The sequence below is a fragment of the Zosterops lateralis genome (assembly GCF_965231275.1).
Source record: "Zosterops lateralis genome assembly, chromosome: 4".
In the NCBI taxonomy this organism is placed as follows: Eukaryota; Metazoa; Chordata; class Aves; order Passeriformes; family Zosteropidae; genus Zosterops; species Zosterops lateralis.
In genome coordinates this window covers 61,566,785-61,588,626 of record NC_139765.1, presented here as the reverse complement: position 1 = coordinate 61,588,626, position 21,842 = coordinate 61,566,785, and the positions used below count along the sequence as shown (strand labels likewise).

Genomic DNA, 21,842 nt, shown 5'->3' with positions numbered 1-21,842 from the left:
AAATCTGTTTTCTGTTTTTAACTCTACTGATTTTCATTTTTTTTTTTTTTCAATGTAAGTAATCTCTGACCCCTTTGAAAATGAGAGCTGTTCCAGACTTGATGGTGTCACCATTCAGGTTTCCCCTCTCAGCACCGTAGACCTCAGGCCAAAGGTCTGGATGCAAGTTACCATTGAAATCATCCTTCAGGACAGATGGGAGAGGAAGGACAGGGACACAGTATGGACCTCCAAAGCCTCTGTCACACCTAGCAACACATTGGAAAGAAAAGGTATTATCCATCTAGCCTGGATAAAACACATCCTTTCTGTGAGGCAGCTTAAGCAGTTTTCTACTCACATGCAATGACCTGAATCACAGATGCCGTGCCCTGAGCACATCCAGGGACATCCTGTAGCCAGGACCACGTTATCAATGGCCCAAGAGTCAACTCCAGAGGCATAGTTGTACTGAATCCACCTGAACCGTGTTCTGGGAGAGCTATTGCAAACACAGGAAATGCATTTCAGGATTCAGAATTCTGAATGAGAAAGTGCTAAATACTAATGAAAATCACACAGACTTCTGAAAAAAAGCATATTAATAAGCATGGCCCACTTATTTTGATAAGATTCATATTCTAATGGAAATTGAAAATTTAAATTTCTCAGGTTAGTCTTTTAGACAAAATTCCAGCATATTCTAAAGAAAGGTGACCAAAGTGATAAACAAGAAGGAACATTTCTGAGACATATGCTGACCAGAAAAGTGGTTGAGCAGAAATTACTAGTTCCATTAGCATTTGAGAGCTCCATGTGTTGCTAGCAGAATGGAAACAATAAAAATTGCATCAGTAAAGTAAGAAGTTATGAAAGTTTATTTATACTAAGCGTTGTGTAAAGATAAAAACAATAGTTATATATGTTTATATCTATATGTATAAGAATGGATGAATATATATATACATACACAAATACGCACATGCATACACCCTGCTGTCACTGCTGACTGCTTACTTATCCTCAAACAAGGAAAGTATTTTGGAGAAAAAAAAAAATCTTTGGAAGATGAGATATGGCCCTCTGGAGTGAACTGTGGAATTAGAAACCAAAATGTGAACTCTAGGCCCAGTTCATTTACTGTGCGTCCATTTTTACCACTATCTTTTCTGGGTGATGAAAAGTACAGAGGTAATGTGTAGTGTGCTCTGAAGAATTACAGAACTACTCAGAACAATGGTAAGCAGAGTCATCACTACCTGTCATTCCTAAACAAGAGCATGGTTTTATTTAGAGAGATGGATGCCAGCACATCTGCCACATCCATTTACAGCCCTGCGATATCTTGAGAAGGTAAGCAGAACTCTCCTCGTGGTCAAAAGGGTGAAGGTGGCACGTCCAGTGACATGTTTTGACTTGCTGAATGCTGTGACTAACATGCCTGAATGTTGGATGACAACTTAATGTACAATAACAGAAAATACTAGTGTAGGAAAGGATGGATCGGGGTATTTATTCTTGCTTCTTATTGCATAAATGTTAGAAAAGCTGGTTTAGCATTCTTGTTCTTACTGTCATAAATTATAGGCAAGACTTAAGAATTCATTCATCAAAGTTGTAACTTCCTTAAGTCCCTACACTTCACATTATAGCTGATGAAATATTTTGAAGTGAAATTTAAAATTCTGGTGGCGTGACAACACACATTTAAAAATTTAAAAGACATGCAGAACATTCCCAAGCTGGAGGATGTTTGTTCTAATTAGATCAGCAAAACCTTTGTCATGCTAAACAGCCAGAAGAGCAGCACTCACTTGGTTGAGGGTGGGAGGTAGACAGTAACTCTCTTCCAGTTTTGGAATCTTTCTGAAGTGTAGATGGAGCTCTCGGTGTACTGCTGACAGCCGATTGTTGGGGGGACACACTCCTCTGTCACCAGGTGCCAGTCTCTCCCATTGTTTAGGGAATACTGCAGGTGGACGCTGTGGGAATTGCTGTATGGCTTGCTGCAACCCATGCTCAGCTCAAACTGCAAGAATGTGGAGGCTGATACATGGAAGTCCCAAGTCTCAGCATAACGAGGTTTTCCTAAGAAAAGAGAGAAAAATAACAAATACAACAACAAGAACAACGAAGTGTACCTTCAGCACATGCTTTCAATACTGTCATTCAAATTTACCTCTATCTTCACATTTTTCCAGCCTTCTCTTCCCTACAGATTAATAAATACCTGGATTTGTCTATGCCTCCCATCTTGTAAAACTTGATCCTAATATAATTTATAAAATAGGTTCATACAAAATGTAGCAATGTTTGATGACACATACCAATGTTTTCACTGAACATCAGGGCTGTATCCATAGACAGGCAGTCAATGTCTACTTGACCTCCTTGTATTCTGTACCAGCTTGCTTGTAAATCCACAGTTCCATCAAATTTATCCTGGAAGCCAGTCTGAGAGCTGTCATTCATCCCTATAAGCACATCATCCAAAGCCCACTGAGCTGAATGCTTCCCTACAAAAACCAGAACAGACAGGTTAGTGGAGTCCCTGGAAGTTGTTTTCAATGCCCATATGCTGTGTTCACTCAGTGTGCAGTGCTCAATCACATAGACTGAGTGCTGTTAAACAAGGCTAAAACATTGCTCAAGGATGCACCTGGACTCTGGAGCATGTTTCTATTACAGATAATCACAGGTATTTCCCTCTTCATTTCTTTAGCTTCAGTGCCTTTGCCATCATATGCTCTCCCTGTTTGGATGACATACTCCCTGAGACCTCAGATTGGAGATTTTCATTTTATGGGTCACAGTCTTCCTGCCATTCCCCACAGCTAAATTGGAAAGGCTTCTGTCTAGTTCCCAAAATAGCTTTTGTATAAAAGTGAATAGAACATGAAGGAAAATGCTGAAGGCTCTGCATATAGATAATATTTAGAGAAGTGCTATTCTCCTTCCTGGAAATCGCTCTCCTCTTGCTCTCCAGCCTACAGGCATTTCACTTTTATCATCTCCAGCCCGTTTCTTCAGCCTTCATTTCAATTCACCTTTCTACTGGCATGCTGAAAAGAGCATCTTACTGCACAGTAACTGCTCCCACAGGAGAGGAAGGAAAGCCTTTACAACAAATTGTGAGCTTGCAGCAATGTGCCAGGACTTTTGCCTTGTCACCAAGAGAAACATGAGCCATGGCTGATAGGGCACTCTGCACTGAGGAATGGCAGATGGAGGATAGTCCATGAAGGAACTGACATCTCTAATCACAACTGGTTGTCACCTGTAGGCACTGCTGTGGAACTTGATATTCCACCTTCCAGCCATAAAACTTTGCTTATACTGGGAGCCACAGGGCTGCCATCAGTGGTCTTAAATGATGACCCTCAGCAGGGACAGATGACATCCAGGTGCCACCAAGGCAGCAGTAGAGAGCAGCAGGTTTGACATTGCACCACTCACCAATGCAAATGATCATCACAGAATGATGGTCTGTGGTGCACCAGCCATTGCTCAGCATTTTTTACCAGAGGAACTGTCTTCTTAACTAAATCACATTCCTCTTGTCTTGTCTATTCTCTTAGCTAGTGAGGACAATTAAGTCCAGCACATACAAGAAAATGTGTGAATAAAATCAGCCATCAAAATGATAAATGACGTCTAAGAAGCTGCATGCTGTAATTACCTGAATATAAGCTATGTGCTTTGCTCCCCAAGGAATTGCTGTTGAAATGTACTTTGCTATATTTCTGAATATTGCCTTATATTTCCTGCAGATCCAGGAGCTGCTGCCTTGTGCAAAGGTAAGACAGTTTTAGTAGTGGTAATGTGTGAGGTCGGAGCTCTTGCAGCCAGCACCAGGGTTAACTTTCAGTTGAGGATGTGGGAAGTGGCTGAGTGGTTTTGCAGGGGCAGAGGAGCTGGGCTTGGGGACACTAGAAATGGTGGGAGGAGGAGGTCCTGTTCTTGAGTGTGGAGATATTAAAATAGGGAGGCAGATTCAAGGCCAAGTTATGCCTACACTTCCAAAAAATGAGATGAAGAGTGCAAGCCATTTGCCATCCCAGCTCACTCTCTACTCAGATAAAAGCTCTGATCTTATTTAGGCTTTTTTTAAAAATGTATTTTTTTCCCCCTCCCTCCTGTTATCTCAGCATCTTTGGTTTAAACTTAGCTCTTAAACAATTTTACTCTTAAGCCCACTCATCAGCTTGGTGCTATAGAAGAAAATCAGCCATAGTGTGACTTAGGAAAGACCAAACATGTTCTTACAACATCCAACTATTCAAAATACCATGTTTTTCATGAGCTGAGGTCTCTGCATGACAGGTCTATACCGAGTAGCTCTGACACGTGGGTTGTGTAAAGCTGCTGAATGGATTTTTAGGACGGCCTTGCTCACCGTGCTGTGGCTGCCACCAGCGGAAGGCGGTGGCAGGAGTCTTGGCCTCCCGGGGCAGGTCTATGGACACTACCTGGGGCTCCAGGTAGGACATGAAGTCCAGCTCTCGCAGCAAACTCCAGGTGATCCCATTGTCATTTGTGTACTGAACAACGAGTCCTGCATTTAAAATGAGGAAAAGCAGTTAGTGTGACTGTGCAGAGCAAAGAGGGGGCAGTTCACCCTGTGCCCTGGAGCTGCCAACTCCCACCCAATGCATTGGCCTTCTGACATGTGCCCCCCCCTTCAGGCAACTCCTGATCCAGGAGCATTTTGTGGACAAAGCCCTGCTGCAGAGGTGATGTAGGTCACCACATGCTATCTTGACTGTTTTCAACCAAACTCGAGGGATCAAATTTTTTATACCCTCAGGGAAACTAATGATCATACCACAAAAATTACAGGAACGTGATTTTCTTTACACAGAATTTATTTTATGTTGGCTATCCTCGCAGTTTGTGTGAAAGACTGAGTTATAATTCTGGTAGCTGGGATTACAATCCTCCTGCTATGTATGCAAGATTTCAGCATCCTTGGAAATTAATTATCATAATATTTAGAAAATTTAAGATAGTCTTTATATCATACACACAGTATGGCAAATACTAGGACACAACAGAAGCCCAGCAGAGCTCACCCAAAGGGATAATACAAGAAAGAAGCACCTGTGTATATTTCTTCTCCTAAAACTCTTTTATATTGGTGTATATATGTATGTTCAAAGATAATGGATTTTTTTGTGTGTGTGTCTTATACTAGTGCAAATGAGTGGAGAACCAAACCCTTGGTGTAATCTGTGCTGCAAAATGGCAGCTTTCCTCAGTGAGTGAGTCAGTGAAAATGCCAAATATCAAGAAAAATGCACTGGTGTTAAATGCTTTATACTGAGAGGAAAATGGAATTTTCTCATCTCTCATGTCAGTTGTCTGTCTTCATGCAACTAGACCACTTTACATGGGAATCTGCTCCCAGAATGTTGATCCTTCCCAAACACAAGGGTCAGTCCTCCACCACAGTAACTTTAAGCATGTGGGTCAATTAAGAGAGGAGACATCTGGGAGAGATGAATTTATTCACACTAAATGAATTTTCAGCTGCAACTTTAGAATCTTATGTTTTGGGCAAATCATGCATAAGCTTGTTTTGGAAGGCAGTTTTTTTATTAGACCCACTGGTGTAGTTGAGAAGATGAACAAGTTCTCAGGTACACAACTCTTCTTCATGTCAGAAATGGAGTTTGATCACTTCATCCTGAACTTGAATTTCATTCCTTTTATTTCAGACCTTATGAAAAGTCCTGTGGACTCATAAATTTACCTGTATTCTAACAGTATCAAATTGTTTAATACAAGCTATTACACTTTATTTTGTAAGTGTTGTCTTTCTTAGACCATCACAGCTCCCACAGTTCCTCCTACAGATGGATTACCATTAGGTTTGGTGTAACTAATTATAACTAGAAATATCCATCAAAAGTAAACAGCTTTCTCCAACACCTATGAAAACTGAGGAGGTAATTGATTTTTGTTAAAAAAATCTTGATTTTGTAAAGGCAGCAAAAGGCAGAAACACTACAGAATCTGCAAAATGAAGAGGGCTTTTCATAAGGAAAAGGGGCTTTACCTTCATTCCTGGCTCTTGGTCTGTTGCAGGAGTTACCAACAGTCTTGCTTCCAAGTTGCACATAAAATTGAACTAGCCTTTTAAAAAACACAGGGTAGAAAAGAAGTGTAATCATCTGACAGCACAAGATCAGTCAGGACAATTTGCATTTCTTAACTAATGGCATTTTTAGTTAGGTCATTGTTCCAGGCTTATTGATTAAGCCATATTCCCAGAGAAACCAAACGTGGGCATGATAAATAGTGAAGGACCCATGACAGAAAAAAGTGATGTGGTTTATTAATCTTGTGCCTAATAAATGTGTTTTTGAGTGAGTATGAGAAGTTAGCAATTCCTTCTTACACAAAAGTTGCAACATCTCCCAAGCAGACAAAGCTGTTCCTTACATCAGATCTTACCTTGGCCTATTGTAACCAGAAATTGGGTGAAGCTTTAAAATACTGCATTAGAGTTGTAATAAAATTATTATATACTCCTAAACCACCAATCCTTTTTATAGCCTTAAATTCTTGATGTAAAAAATTTTCAGTCAAGTGAGTTCACTGAACATTTTGTGAAGTAAACCCTTTGATTTTGAACCTATACATTATGATTTCTTTAAATATTCTCTTGTTCTCACATCATGAAGTGGAGAAGAAAAATGTTCCTGAGCTGCTTTTCTTGCAACCTGCCCTGTAGTCAGTGCTTTTATCACTTCCCTACCTTCTCTGATTCCTTTCCACTGTAAACCATGGCAACCATTGCACCTGAGTCTCTGCATGAACATATTTCCATGTCTTCAATTTTTCCCAAAATTACTTTCTGCAACCCTTCTAATGCCAAAAAACTCCTCGAGAGGGGATTGCTGGTTTTATTGGCAGAACTCTGGATTAGTCTGGAACATCCCTGTTTAGCAATATTTGAATTAAGTCTTATTCCATCCTTGTGCTCCAAAATATGGTTAGTTTTTCTTCCCCCAATCTGCAGCAATGCCATAGTATCCCTGCTGAGCTTGTGTTTATTATTGTGACTGTTGTTTTAGAGTAGTTTACATTTTCGCCTAGACACACATTATTGTGCTATATAACAACAATTAATTTCAGTTAATGTCCTGCTGCTCTCTCCCCAGATTTCACTACATGTCTCAGGAATTCATCTGAATTTTACTGGCTCATAACTAAGGCAAAGAGCATTGAAATGACTCAGAATGCCATCACCCCCTAATCTACACATTCTTCACAAGTTGTCTCCATTGCATACCAAAACCAGCACCTGAGCAGAGCAGAGAATCTGGACTTAACCCCACAATGAGATTTTGCATGTTGCAAGTTGGCAATCCCATTCTCTTCCTTGCTTCCTGGCCAATTTTTAAATTAGGATGATAGAAAAATCAGGCTTCGTTAATTCTATTACATGTAGATAACATCTTTATTTAAAATATAAATTTTGACATGTATTTCTGACAAATAATTCTCTACAAGGAAAACTCTTTCTGCTTTAGAGGATTTGGTCCTAATTTGTAGTAATTTTGGTAAAATCACAGACAAGCTACATGACTACAGCCAGAGGCAATAAAATGCAGACAGGACTCAAATTTCTCTCACCCACTGCTACATACACAGTATCATAATCCTCCTCTAAATCCAGGTTCTAAATCCAGCCACATTCCAGTTCTGTTATCAAAATCTATGTCTACTGTCTGAGATGTTTTGTATGTCCATAGGGTCTAGGACAAGCCAGAATATCCTCATCAATCTCACTGCTGTCCCATAGATAGCTCTAGACATTTGGGCTCACAGTACTACACCATTTAGCCTGGTAGGTTGTATTTGCTTGCTGCACTCTGTTGTTGGAGACAGTATTCAGGCAATAAAACTCTAGACAGAAGTATCAGAGGTGAATAGATTTACAGTCCTGTGATGAAATTCTTTTATTCTTGCCAAATATGAAGATCTTTAAAAAGCAAAACCAAAGAACAAAAACCCTTTCTGCAGAAGGGTGAATCAGCCCATCTGATCTCTAAGTATCTGACCCAGAAGAGCTCCCTGGGATGGTTGCACAATCATTAGCAATGGAGTCTGTAAAGCAGATGGGAGCCAAGTCAGCTAACAAGCCAGATGTCACCACTTGGAAAAAAATACATGTATATTCCATGGTTTTTATCTGGATGCCAGGTAGGCACTGTGTGCAAATGCTCCCACTGAACAGATAGTTAAGAGTGTCATAAGGGACAGGCCATCAGAATGGGAGGCAGCAGCTCATCAGCAACCAAAATGCATCCTTGTAGCACATTGTCAGTCAGAAGGATGGAAATACTGCTGGTGAATTGAGCCTTTGGTGTGTTGGGTCATGCAATAGGGAAGGAATGGAGAGACTCCAGAGGGTTTCTGAAGTGTAAGGGAAAAAAAACAGTCTGGGTGAAATGAACTTTGACACTTACAGCTCTCTTAGTGCTATGTGATATTCTCCTAATATCTGGGAAAAAAAGGTGTAGTCATTCATACAAAGGAAGAAAAAGGCAATAGGACAAACAAAGCTAAGATTACAATAGCACTTAATGTATACACTAAAATTTGAGTGGGTTTTTTATGGTCATTGGCTTCCAAGCACAAGCTTTAGTTTGGAATGCTTTTATTGTGACACCAGGGTGTGGCTGCTCCCCTGAGCACACCACACACTTCAGGCTGGCAAATCTCAGCCCGTTTGCAGCAGAGTAAACAAGGGACACCAAGCCTCCATGGATCATGGTCTGCTGGGAAGGAAAGGGTGAAAGGGAATGGTCTTTGTACTCAAAAAAAAAAAAAAAAAAAAAAAAAAAAATAATAAAAAAAAAAAAATATATATATATATATATATATATATATATATATATATGTATGTATATTCCTTACATTAAATTTACACTTCACATTCAAAAAGCTGTAACTGATGATAGGGAACATACATAGGTACATCTGCAGGAATTCAGGATGAAAATAAAAATTTAGTGTCTTGCAATATTTTTCAATTTTTCTATCAGGCTCTTCCATGCATGATTTAACAAAACAAGATCTTAAAAGGTCTGGGAAAACACTATTAACCTGAAAAAATAAGCAGCTTAAAAATCTACTGCAGGAATTCAGCCTTCCTATTCACAACCTTCAATCCACATATCTAACACTATGTCTTTCAAGGCATATTTTCCTGCTGTTTACCCAGTTACCCAAACCCCCCATTCAAAAAACCCTTGCAAAAATAAAAGAAAACTGTGCAGGGGCTAAGATGACCCTTAATAAGATAACTGAATTCTATGCAAGGCATTACTGAATGCAAAAAGTAATACCAAAATGGGAAAAAAAGTACTTCCCTTTAATCTCCCCTTTCGAATGACATTAATTTTAACTCCAATAGTGAAAAAAAATTCTAGGCTGAGGAATTATTTTCTTTTTTAGTGTATGGGCCTTTCAGTTAACCCTTCACACTCTCACAAATTTTGTGTGCCTTTGCTTCTAGAAAAAAAGACAGAGTTAATGTTACAGATGGCCTCAAACATTTAAGTGAGATGCATCTGTTCAGAGCAAGGTGTCTGAAGCTGAATGCCTAAGTTATACATGGCCAACTCAGGCCTTATGAAAGAAAGAAATACGTATTTGCAGAAGACAAAGCACTGGCCTCTGCTGCTCTATTCAGATGAGTTGTGTTGCCCTTTTGAAGCAGCTATTCTCTCCTCTGAACACAAAAGCAGCCTGAGGTGAGTGCTGTAGTATAAAAAGTCCATGTTCTGGTCAGGCAGCATCAGGTGGCTACCACCTTTGAGCACACACTGAAGAAAGAAAAAATTCATGTTAGTCTCATTTGTGTTTGAGATGACCACTATGTTCTGCCTAGCAAACAGCCCAGGGATGTGGCTTCGAGCTTGAATTGTTCAAGGGAGGTAACCTGCTCACTGTGATGCTTACAAAAAAATGTAATGCTGATTTATTTTGACATAACAATCAGTTCCAGCAGGAGAGCAGCTCACACTGTGAGTATGTGGTCAGAAGAGAGATTGTAGTCGCTCTAACCAAGTGCCTCTCTGGCCATTTATGTTTTTGGGGCAGTTTTAAGACACACGATAACCACATTCTTGTGCAAAACAGAAGCAGTGGTATATTAAAAACATCAAGAAAGAGCATTGCTCAGAATTTTAAAATAGCTTTTTGGCTTTTAAAATGGTTCAAACTTTGCAAAAATGGAAAGCTATGTATACGAATATCTGGCATTAAAAGTGGTTTCAAAGTAATATTAAAACTAAAGGGAATATTTTTCTTTAGAAAAAGATTTCTCCATGAAAGAAGGAATAACTCAAAAATACTGCTTTGAATGCAGACTTCTTGAGGAAGTAGTCTAGACTACTCCAAATATAATGCTTCCCAGGATTAATAACACAGAATTTGAAGACAGTGGAATAGAAGTGCTCACATCTTCCCAGAGTTCCAGGGCAAACACGTACTTGTCCAAAGCATATTTGTCAAACAATTAATTAGTTTAATGAATAACTAATTTACATAATCATGTAAGTATGACACATATTTGTCAGACATGCAGGGGACAGAAGAAAGGCAGCTGGTGCAGTGCCAGGGAGCAGCTGAGGATTCCCCCACACTCTCCTACAGAGCCCTGCCTGCCTGAGCTGGAGATCACAGTAACCTCTGGCCAGTCTTTGCTGAGTGAGCCCACAAATTCAATAATGGAGCAAATCATGGCACTACTTACTCTCAGAGCAGTATTTGTCAGGAGAAATATCTTTTATTAAGCTAACTGCCAAAATTGTAGGGTGCTCAAGGTTTCAGGTGCCTAATCTCTCATGAGACTGGACAAAGCAGCAGCAAACTCCAAGCTAAATAGTGGTTAGAATTAACAGCCCCTTGTTCATCCTAATTACATTAATCAGCTAGGCAATTTGAGAGAAGAGGATAATTGCTACCAATGTAGCAGGATTCAGCACCAGCAGGGAGAGAGGTGAAGGCTTGTTAGCCTCTTGGCTATGCAGAAACAATTCACATTCCATTCCTTTGCACTTCTGACAAGTGGAGTAATTCACAACATCTGGCAAGTAAACAACAAATCCTTGCTATGCCGTCCTCATGCTGCAATTCAACACAGTCAGAGGAAAAGGAGCTTTTCTCCTCAGCTATGGGCAGAGGCTTAGGTTTATGCATTTTCAACACCATGTCTTCTGCCTTAGAATACAATACAAACTATCTTCTCAAAAAGGTAGAGAGCTAATATTTTATTTTATTCATTTTATGCTATTCCACTCTTTCTAACCTAAGTATTCTCTTTCAAAAAAAGGAAATAGTACACCAGAATGAACAAAAAAGTATTTTTTCTATCTATCAGAGTTCTTGTACAGGTTATGACTACCAAAAAAAAAAAGAAAACAACCAAAAAACCCCCAACATTACCTTCTCATATCCACACTTGCAACAGGACAGAACAAAGGACATGAATAGATAGACAATTGTGAGAAGCAGCACTGAACACTGACCTGATATTTGTGGTGTCCAGAGGAACAGTCCTTGCCTCCCTTTTGCCAGGTCCATTGAAGTACAGAGATTTGCCATCGCTGAGCACACCACAGCCTGTCCCAACCTGGCCTCCTGTTATCTTGTACCAGAGAGGGCTTAGCTTCCTCTCAAATCTGTCAAACATCTCATTGTGATTAGGCACATTAGACACACAGGTTCCATGTGATGCTTCAAGAAAAAAAAAAAAAAAAAAAAAAAAAAAAAAAAAAAAAAAAAGAGGGAGATGCTTTGGTGAAACTGTTTTGGACAGAGTAAGGGTCAGATACAGTATACTGGCACACGGTTCTGTTGCATCTATATGTGACAAAGCACTAGGCTTTTCTAAGAAAATGCCCTGATGACTGGATTGCACCTTTTAAACTCACTTTACAAATTTCTATAGGAAGAATAAGCCCTTTTCCTCTAAACCCTAAGATGGCTTATTTTCACTAAGTGAAAAACAGCCAAGCTTTATGTTGATAAGGCATTTTTTGCAAACAGAAAAATATTATCCTTCTATTTAATTTTAAACAAATCGAACAAAAGATGTTAGCTTATTGCTTTGTTAGTTGAAGGTTGAAAAGACTGCACTGTGTAACTAGTTGTGTCAATCATTTTTTCTTCACAGGGTTTGCATTTTGGTTTTTTTTCAATTTCAGCATAAAAGCCCCTGAAACCACAAGTGAGCAGAATTTTCCACAGAAGGCCTTGTCAGAACATATGTTCCCTCCTGGTCCCATGCCATCTGATGGCCAGGGGACTCAAAAATGGCAACAATCCTTTTGAAGATGATCCAAAGGCTTTTAAGCAGACTTTTCAGTTTATAATATTTTATTTTGTTTTCTCTTTTATTGCTAGTCCCTTCCCATTCATACAGATGGTGATGTTCAAAGATTGTGGTTGCCAGAAACATCAACGGTGTCCGCTGCCTTCAGCTGCTCTGCTTTGCCTGTGCCGAATTTAATTTAGCAAAACAAGAAAGATTCCTCTTGGCAGCCTATGCAATGTATGTCATCATATATTTTTCTGGCATATTGGAGAGGAAAAACAAGATGCCAGGTTTACAGGTTTAACTCAGGCAGTGCTCACTGCAGTCCCAGCTGAGGAGGGCTGTCTCACCTGTGTAGCCCAGGTCACAGAAGCAGACCCCCGAGACGCAATCCCCGTGGCCGCTGCAGTAGTTGGGGCAGGGCTCGGAGATGTAGACGCCGTCCAAGCCAAAAGGAGGCACGCTCTTGTGGGAGCTGCTCTCCTGGATCCAGCGGAATCGGGTCTTACTGCAGAGAAAAAACAACACTATTGCTGCTCCTGGCTTCCATAGCTACTGCTCCTTCCCTAAGATTAAAAGGACTTTTTCCCAAATTAGCCATTTGCAAAAAGGATGCCTGGATTTCTGTCATGCTACATTTGTGCAGCATTGTTTAAGGTTATTTCTTCCAGACTTTTTGGTTGCATTTTGACTTCCTCTGTTTCTCTGACCTGTATCCATCAGTGTGAGGCAAAGAACAAATACATGGTTTTAGCAATAACAGTGAATGATTAGATGTAACTTTGAAGATGCTTTGTACTACTCAGTCCAACTTGAACTGCTAATTGCATAGCAAAATCACAGAACTTCATTTCTTACAGTATTTTTGAAAGGAACTCAATAATGGCAATGATGCAGAATTTATTATGGCACTATACACTTTTCAGTAAAAAACCTTTAAGTTATTTGGATACAAGAAAAAAAGCCACTTTCTAAAAAGAATGCCAGATAACCATTCTGACTCTTCAGTCCCAAAGTTAAACACCCTGATGGTGAGATGGAGATATGGTAGACCTGGTAAAACATGGATGAAGGAACAAGCAAGTGATATCACTAATAACTTATTTAATGGTGCTGAGCTGACATAGCTGGCCCAGAGACAGTCCACCAGTTCATACTCTAAAAGCCTAGTCCCCCAGTTTAATGGCAGAGTCTTCTGACATGCCCTTTCTTGGAATGGCTGCAGATTCCTCCATTGGGTGGGGATGCCCCTAAAGATTAATCCTTGAGGCTGAGCAAGAAATTTGCCCATGGTCATTGTATGGGTAACACCAATCTCTACTTAATAATAGTTTTTGCTAGCTTTAATACAATTGCTTTGATACAATTTCTTCAATGTTGCTTCATAGTGCATGATATTATAATAGCTGTTATAGCTCTAATACTGCTTCTGATTAAGAACTTCTTGTCTAATTGTTACAATATTAAATCATAAATAAACATATTTATATAAATATATCTGGTTTGCCATCCCTAATCCTACAGGACAAAGTTGTGTAAAGGTTCCGTTACACCTGTATAATCCTCTAGACATAAACCACTGACAAAGTCTAAGGTTAAGATTGGATCCAGCTGCACCCAGGCTCCTCTCTGAGAAGGAGTTTTAGAAAGCAGTGAGGTCCCTTCTTGACGTCATGACTCAATGGGAGGGTTTCTTTAATAAACCTTGTCTGGAAGCTCCCACTCTGCCCACAACTCTGGCTCACTGCATAGGAAACTTGTTGAAGAAAAAATATTTTGGTTATTAATTTCCAGTCTTTAAGCGGAATGATTTTACATGAGCTTCAGAGAGGGGAACAGATTTTCAATGTCATTGCCAATATAATGGATTAACTAATATCCTCCTTGCTACTCTGCCTGAAAAATACTAAACCTGTTGCTTTTTGTTTTTCACTGTGCACTGGGATTTGGTAGGTAGGTGATCATCCTGCTCATGCTTGGTACCAAAAAAATGAAATGGGATGCTTTCTGGTTAACCCACCAACCATGATTTCCTAAGTGCCCCTCAACAAACTCAGTTCTCAACATGCTAAGACACTCATTGCAGTCACAATGCTTACATTTTTAATGTATTAGCATGAGTTTCTTATTCCTGATCACATTACTGAACATAATGCCAAACAGATTGCTGCTATTGATTCTGCCCTGCTTGTTTTGGGTAAATCAAATCAGCTGGTGTCAGATCTGTGCAATTTGGCACCTGCTTTTATTGGCTAATTACTGAAGAAAGGACAAACTTGTTATGGTACACACTTCTATTTCAAATCCTTGCAGCGGAGGCACTGGCCCCCCTACTACGAAATATGCCACACACTCAAATGGGATTGAAGATGAGGGAGGATGATGGGTCACAAGCCCAGAGGGAGCACTAGAGAAGCTGCTGGGGGGGAAGAGGCAGGAGGCAGAGGGACATGGCCAGGGGCCTGGGGGGGTTGTGCTGGCAGCACTTGGTGCATCCAACAAATCAGATCAGAGTGCTTTACTGATGGAGTAAGACAGAGAGAGGAGTGAGAAACTTCAGGCAAATCCAGATAAGACTGAGAAAACCCTCCTGATTTGAAGGCTTATTTGCGTCTTCCACCGTCTGATGTTTTCTCACTTGTATTAATCTGATGCTGAGGTTGTGCTACAGACGGACACAACTACCATTCTTCTCTCCTTTGCCTATGGCTGTCTGGCTGGCTTCAGTGACACAGCACATTACACATCAGCTCAAATACCTTGCTAAGGTTTCTTTGCCTAGTGGTAACTAAAATTAATCCTGTTCAAATGGGATATTTAATTCATGTGACTTATTACTCTCTTGCTGGTGCCTCTGACCTAACTGACATGGGTAGAGACAATAAAGGGAATGATGTCAGATTAAAAAGTACTGGGTTCCTTGCTGCTTTCTAATTTAACTATTTATTATAGACCAAGCTGACACCTTTAAAATGGAAAATTCTCACTGCTCTGGGCAGCATAGTATGTTTTCTCCAGATCTGCCATATTTTAACACTGCTTTTATTCACAGCTTTGCAACTTTTCCCTAATGTACCATTCTAGAAGCAGCTAAATCAGCTATTCCACGGGTCTCGCTGTCAGTGCTGGTTTACAACACACCGTACCTGGCTGCCAGCGACCTGGGGATAACAATAGTCACTCTGGTCCAGTCCTCAAAGTCTCCGGTGTGGTAGACGGAGGGCTCGCTGAGCTCTCGGGAGCTGCCCTCGCAGCCCTTGGTGCCCGGGGAGGTTGGGTAGCATCCCTCCTTCACCAGCGACCAGAACAGCCCCGCGTCGTGGGAGTACTGCAGCAGCACTGGGGCTGAGCTGCTGTACTGGTTGGTGCAACCGATGTTCAGCTGAAAAGGAGCAGAGAGATGATACAAAATTATACAAAGCGGAAATGATTCAAATAAACCTGTGCTGTTATTGGTATTTATTGGCTGCAAACCACCTTGGACTTTTTGTGCTGGGAGGTTTAATGCTCTGAGCACTTGCCCTGATCCCTGCTGGCAGACAGCGACTGATGCTTGGAGTCTGTTTCCTACATGGAAATATGACATTTCTTGGTAAAAATTCCCACTATTCCTTCATTATGGTAGCTGAGTTCAGCACACAAAAAGGCGCAAAGAACTTTACAAGAGTCTCTGTGCACAGCAAGTCCCAAACAGCAAACTCTGTGCAGGCACCTGCATGCCCAGGAGTGGAAAGAGCTGTATCCTCTGGAGTCCATCCCATCTGCAGACCAGTGTGCCCCAGTGTGTCCAGAGGACCAGCCTGACTCCCAGGTTAGCCCTGAGCACATTGGCCTTGCAGGAACTGGCCTTGCAGGAATTATGTCTGGGAGTTGGCACTGCAGTTTGAACCCCCAGAATAGAGTAAAGTGTGGATTAAGAAGAAAAATGCATGTTAAAATGTGAAATGAGAATGCAGCCAAGACCAAAATCAACTGCTGATTTGAAGTTTCAGTTTCATTCTTCAAGCTATCAGAAAAATACTAGTTTTCATTATTTTATTGCAGAAATTCTACTTGAGCTGTAAAATGTAAAATGTAAAACAAAATCATTCATGTAAAATGAAATAATTCTAACAAATTACTGTCTTTGAGCTTATCAATGCAAAATTATTCCAGTCTGCTATTTAAAATGGAAATTTCACACACTCACGAAAGCATGCAAATAGGACTAACACATTTATGTGCAGGCTGAAAAGATTTCCAAAAAAAGTATAAATTCAGTCCTTAAATAATAAACTTTATAAAGAACTCACTGTTCTGCCACACATTCTTATGTTTGTATAGTTATGTTACATTGTCAAGTGCTTCAGTGATGGAAGGTGTATGAAACATTTTTAAGCACAGATTTGTTTTTTTAACCTAGACAATTGTTTGATTGCTGTTGATCACCAAACCTAGAGAATGGAGACTTAGTCACTGAAGTATGGGATGGTGGTGAAGAGGCAAATAGCATCTTTTCCAGGCTAAATGGTATTTCTGTATCGAGATATCCTTGGGTTTTAGACAGTTTAAAATTAAACCTACATGCAATACTCACAAGAAAATTGTACTGAAATCCCTCAGTTTGTATAGCATTTTATTAGCATATTTTTAGTTGAAATTAGATTATTTTACAAATCCCAGTATTTTTAACGAACTTTCCTATTTATAGAACTGTGGGAATTATATTTGAAAAGCTGCCTGTAAACATCTGATCTTTTTAATAATTCCACTTGTAAATTATTCAGTGTCTGTATCCACCAATTATGTAAGGACCATGTATTTGTGGGGAGCTCATTAAAATTGCATTGCAACCAACTTCCAGAATTCACCAATGGGATTTCATTATAAACTCAATAAAATTTTGATTAGGGTTCAGAAACAAGAGCTTGTCAAAGCAAATACACTTTCTTTGGAGCCCATATTCTGATGTATTGTCAGACCACTGAAATTTTTGTAAGCTCTTTAGAGAAGAAAATGCTAATTGGAGCCTATATTCATTGACACAATAAAAGTAAATTATATGAAAAACCCACACTGGAGTACAGAGCAGCTTGTAAGTCCTTAAATAGTTTAAAATACAAAAAAATGTATCCAAACCACATCGGAGTTTTTGTACTCACAAAGTCCCAGACGGGATAAATCCTTTTTTTGCTTGACAGTGCAGTAACATTTCCTAGTACTGACTTGAATATAATGACAGTCACTTCAACCCACTTCTGAAACGTGCTGAAGAACAAGAAGCTTTAAAACTTCTCCAGAGGGGTAAAAATGCTTTCCTGCACCAAGTTTTGGCTATTCTTCTAGAAAGCAGGATGGCATTTTATTCTGTATGGGTTCATACTTGTGCTCTTCACATCTTTGTACACAATTGTCTAATTTATCATGTTCGTTTGAACTGTGGCCTCAGTGACATCTTGCAAGTTTTGGCTAAGGGCAGTTTTACTGATATTCAGATTATGTTTAAGGAATACCTTGAACTGCAGGACGTATCCAGGCTTCAGAGTTAAATCTCGGGTCACTGCAAACCGGTCTCCATCTGATTTACCAAAGAGCATGGCAGAGGGGGTGGCAGAGCAGAAACTTTCATTTTTGGTCATCCCTTCGTTGGCCAGCATTAACCACACGCTCATCTGGTTCATAGGGTAGTCAAATGCTGGCTTTTCATAAAAGTTCTGTTAGAAATGAAAAGGAAAGCCAGAGGTATTATAACCTTGCAGTGTGATTTCAGAATAATTCCCAAAATGATGAGCTTTCAATTTTTGCAATTTTAATTTTCTATAGTTTTCAAAAACTTTTAATTTTCAAAACTTAAGTTTTGACTTTTTGCAGAGTTACATCATCTGTCACAAAGCTTAGGAGCCTGACAATTTTGTGAAAAGACCCAGGTTATTCCCACAGAGACGCACAGCTGCAAGCACTATTGTGTCTTTAAAGAGACACAATATTTTCAAGGAAAACTATTCAAGCAAGCCTTCTAACAGGATAGCTCCTGTTTTGTGGGGATGCCCACAGCTAGCTCTTGCTGATTACCTGTGGTAAGGTGGGATTAACAACAGGAATGATGTGCTTCTGCTTCTCTGACAAAATGATGATGTCGTCGATGGCCCACTGGTCGTACCCTTCCCCTGAGAACACCGGCTGCCACCAGCGAAACCTGGTGCAAGGGGTCTTGGCTGCAGCTGGCAGCTCCAGATAGACAAACCTGAGGAACACAAATGGAGCAGAACTTCAGGGAACACAGCTTGGAGAGAAATGTATCACTCAGCAGGGAAAAGAGGCAGGAAAGCCAGCATCTATCTTAGGTGTACAAGTCCTCAGTAGTTTGTGTGCCCAAAGAGCAATAGAGATGGGGAAGGGTGTGAGATAATAGCTCACATGAGGTGCAGCTGAGGAAATTTGGGTTGTTTAGTCTGGAGAAAAGGAGGCTCAGCAGAGACCTCATTGCTCTCTACAACTACCTGAAAGGAGGTTGTAGTAAGGTGGGAATTGGTCTCTTCTCCCAGAGATACAAGTACATTGCCTCAGACTTTGCCAGGGGAGATTCAGGCTGGACAACAGGCAGAATTTCTCAACTGAAAAGGTGGTCAGGCATTGGGCCTTCCTGAGCTACCCAGGGAGCTCGAGGAGTCACCATCCCTGGAAGTGTTCTAAAAAACCCTAGATATGGCACTTAGTGCTGTAATTTAGTTGATATGGTGATGGTGATGTTGGGTCGAAGGTTGAATTTCATGATCTTGGAGGGGTTTTCCAACTTTAATGACTCTATGATACTATTATTCTCTTTTTCCTTATATCTAGATACCTAGTTATACACTGCATATTAAGAAGCTTTCTTTGTTCTTCTTGTCTGTGGAGAATGTAAACTCTTTAAGAAAATGTGTTTTTTATGCTCTATTACTACATTGCCAAAGACAATAAGGAACTGATTTGAGCACTCTAGCTTTGAATTAAACTGTTCAGTTGATCCATGTTCAGCAAGTCTCAATTTTTTTCTGATGCCAGGAAGTGATAGTGACATATGCTAGCAAAATTATATTCTCATTCTCTGCTGATGATTTGTCTTATTTGTAGACAAAAACATCCTTCTGTTACAATGCAATAGATTATGTAGCAGTTTTCTTTGAGTAAAAATATTTCAGGCCTCCTATACAGATCTTTGTAAAAAAATTTCAGGTCTGCTCAGTTTGCTTTATGTTCAATTCAAAAAATCATCTTACAAAAATGATGTTAAATAAAAGTTCAAGTTTCAAGCCTAATCATACTTATGTCAAAAAGTACAGAAAATTAGCTACTTGTCCAGTCCTATTTCAGACAGCATATATATATGAATTTATACATACAATCCTTTTTACATACAAACTCTTTATTTATATCACTTTTTTCTTTGTACCATGCATGCCGCTTCACTTGCCAGTTAGGCAGAAGGAGGAGAAGGAATTCTTTTTCATTTCTTTTCCAGAGAATTTCTAGATTTACTGTTGGAGAATAGGAATTGGAAAATGAGATCTGGACCACATTTGAAACAAGAGAAAAATAAATCTGCATAGCTGTGTTCAGTAAGGACCACAATTCTTCATTGCTCAGAAGGGCAAATGTTTTGTCTAAAATTGTATTGGATAGTCCAGTATTGAAGCTTTCATTATTTAGCTTCTTTGTTGGGTGTGTCCTGTAATTTTGACCAAGTAGAGACCAAAGCACTCACCTAGTAGATGAGGGGAAGGGAGTAGCCCTAGTTTGGATTTTAGGAAGGCTTTTCATACTGTACCTCACAGCACCTTTATGGACAAGTTGTCCACCTCTGGACATTCCCCAATGTGCTGGAGAAGGCCTGGCTGAAGGGCAGAGTTCAAAGGGTTGTAGTGAATGTGGTGACTGGTCACCAGCAGTGTTCCTCAGGTTCAGTCCTAGGGAAGTCGTGTTCAATGTATTTATCAGTAATTTGGATGCAAGAGTTAAATGCACCCTTTTGCTGATGAAACAAACTGGGAGGTTTGTATTGACTCTCTTGAGGGTCAAGAGGTCTTGCAGAGGAATTTTGACAGATTGGAGCATTAGGCTTGATTCATGGGATAAAATTTAACAAGTGGAAATGTTGATTCTGCACCTTTAATGGAGTAACTAAGCACAGTTGTAGATCCCTTCTACCTGAAATAGTTCTATTCTATTCTATTCTATTCTATTCTATTCTATTCCAAATTCAAGAGTTTCATACTTGCAAGTGCCTAGATCACGTCTAGAAAAGAACAGTCAGCCAAGTTACAGAAGTCCTTCCTAAAGCATTGCTCATTGCAATGCAAAATAACAAGATGAGAAGATAAAATTATTTGTATGTTGAAAGACATGGACTACAGACAATAGAGATCATGTTAACACCCATGCAGACAAATACAATTTAAATTTTCGCTGACAAGGTATCTGACAGGAAATTTGAAAGGCTGAACATGATTTCTTCTCCTCCTTAAATATTTTTTAAAGGAGCTTTTGCTTCATATGACGTTAATACATGTTCATCAGATCTTAAACCAGAGTCAGAGGAAATTAAAGATTTCTACACCTCTTTTGGGCAAGTTCTGTATTTGCTTGCTAATGTTTGCAGATATTAGTATTTTAGTCATGTTTCACATAGGAGGTAATTTTACTTTGGGAATAGGAAGGAAAGTCATAGGAAATTTTATATTTTACTTCAGATTTTAAGGGCCACTTTCATTGCATTTTTCATTCCTAGTGACAGGAGTTTACTGTGCCAGCCAGAAAAACTTTCTATATAACGATGACTTCTAAGCATCATAACCTGAAATTATTATTCATGTTTTCATAACTTGAGAAATATATATTTTTAAAAGCTGATGCCATATGGATTGGTTAATTTAGACCAAAATTATACCTGGGTTTGCTGAAGTCAGAGAAATACATTTCTGCTAGTAGCTGCCAGTTGATCCCGCCGTTATTGCTGTACTGCAGCAGCACACCTTCTTCTCTGCTATCAGGTTTATTGCACGAAGAAGTCTCTCCTCCAATCTGGATGTAAAACTGTACAAAATCCACCCATGTTGTGTCCAAATCCCAGCTTACCAACTGTCTTTTTCCAGCCTACAATACAAAGAACAGAGGGACAATAATAATAATCTTAATTCTGGCACCTTCACTATGAATAGGTGTATTTAAAATCCATCACAGATGAATATTACACGCAAAATTACACAACATGGAGGACACTGACTTCTGTATCAACTTGGCTTTTTTTTTGTCTTTCAATTATTCTGCTTGGCCATCCTTTATGTCACCTTGATTTGATCCCACAAGAACTTTATTATTAGATTTTAACACACAATGCAACTTCACAACAAAATTTCCATGCAAGAATTTAATTTCATTTCCCCGTGGTCCCAAGTGATTCCAGAGGACAAAGAGCAGGTGCTGGATATCCTAAATCAACCTGGGCTAAATTTTTAAGTATTCAGCTTTCTATTGATCATGCATAAAACAGTAAAAGGCCAATTCTCTAGTC

General features: G+C 39.6%; 1 protein-coding gene across 1 annotated transcript in view; it reads right to left on the bottom strand.

Annotated features, from left to right (window-relative positions):
- The window catches only part of RELN (reelin), a gene marked incomplete at its 5' end in the record, with an annotated part of 276,672 nt that overhangs the window by 49,668 nt on the left and 205,162 nt on the right, over nucleotides 1–21,842 (bottom strand). The window contains 12 exons of the mRNA XM_083859081.1: nucleotides 71–248; nucleotides 341–481; nucleotides 1,794–2,067; nucleotides 2,307–2,495; nucleotides 4,376–4,534; nucleotides 6,038–6,114; nucleotides 11,526–11,733; nucleotides 12,664–12,821; nucleotides 15,460–15,695; nucleotides 17,806–18,006; nucleotides 18,365–18,536; nucleotides 21,219–21,424. Of these exons, the coding sequence (XP_083715207.1) occupies nucleotides 71–248; nucleotides 341–481; nucleotides 1,794–2,067; nucleotides 2,307–2,495; nucleotides 4,376–4,534; nucleotides 6,038–6,114; nucleotides 11,526–11,733; nucleotides 12,664–12,821; nucleotides 15,460–15,695; nucleotides 17,806–18,006; nucleotides 18,365–18,536; nucleotides 21,219–21,424 (2,199 nt within the window). The remainder of the gene's footprint in view (nucleotides 1–70; nucleotides 249–340; nucleotides 482–1,793; nucleotides 2,068–2,306; nucleotides 2,496–4,375; nucleotides 4,535–6,037; nucleotides 6,115–11,525; nucleotides 11,734–12,663; nucleotides 12,822–15,459; nucleotides 15,696–17,805; nucleotides 18,007–18,364; nucleotides 18,537–21,218; nucleotides 21,425–21,842) is intronic.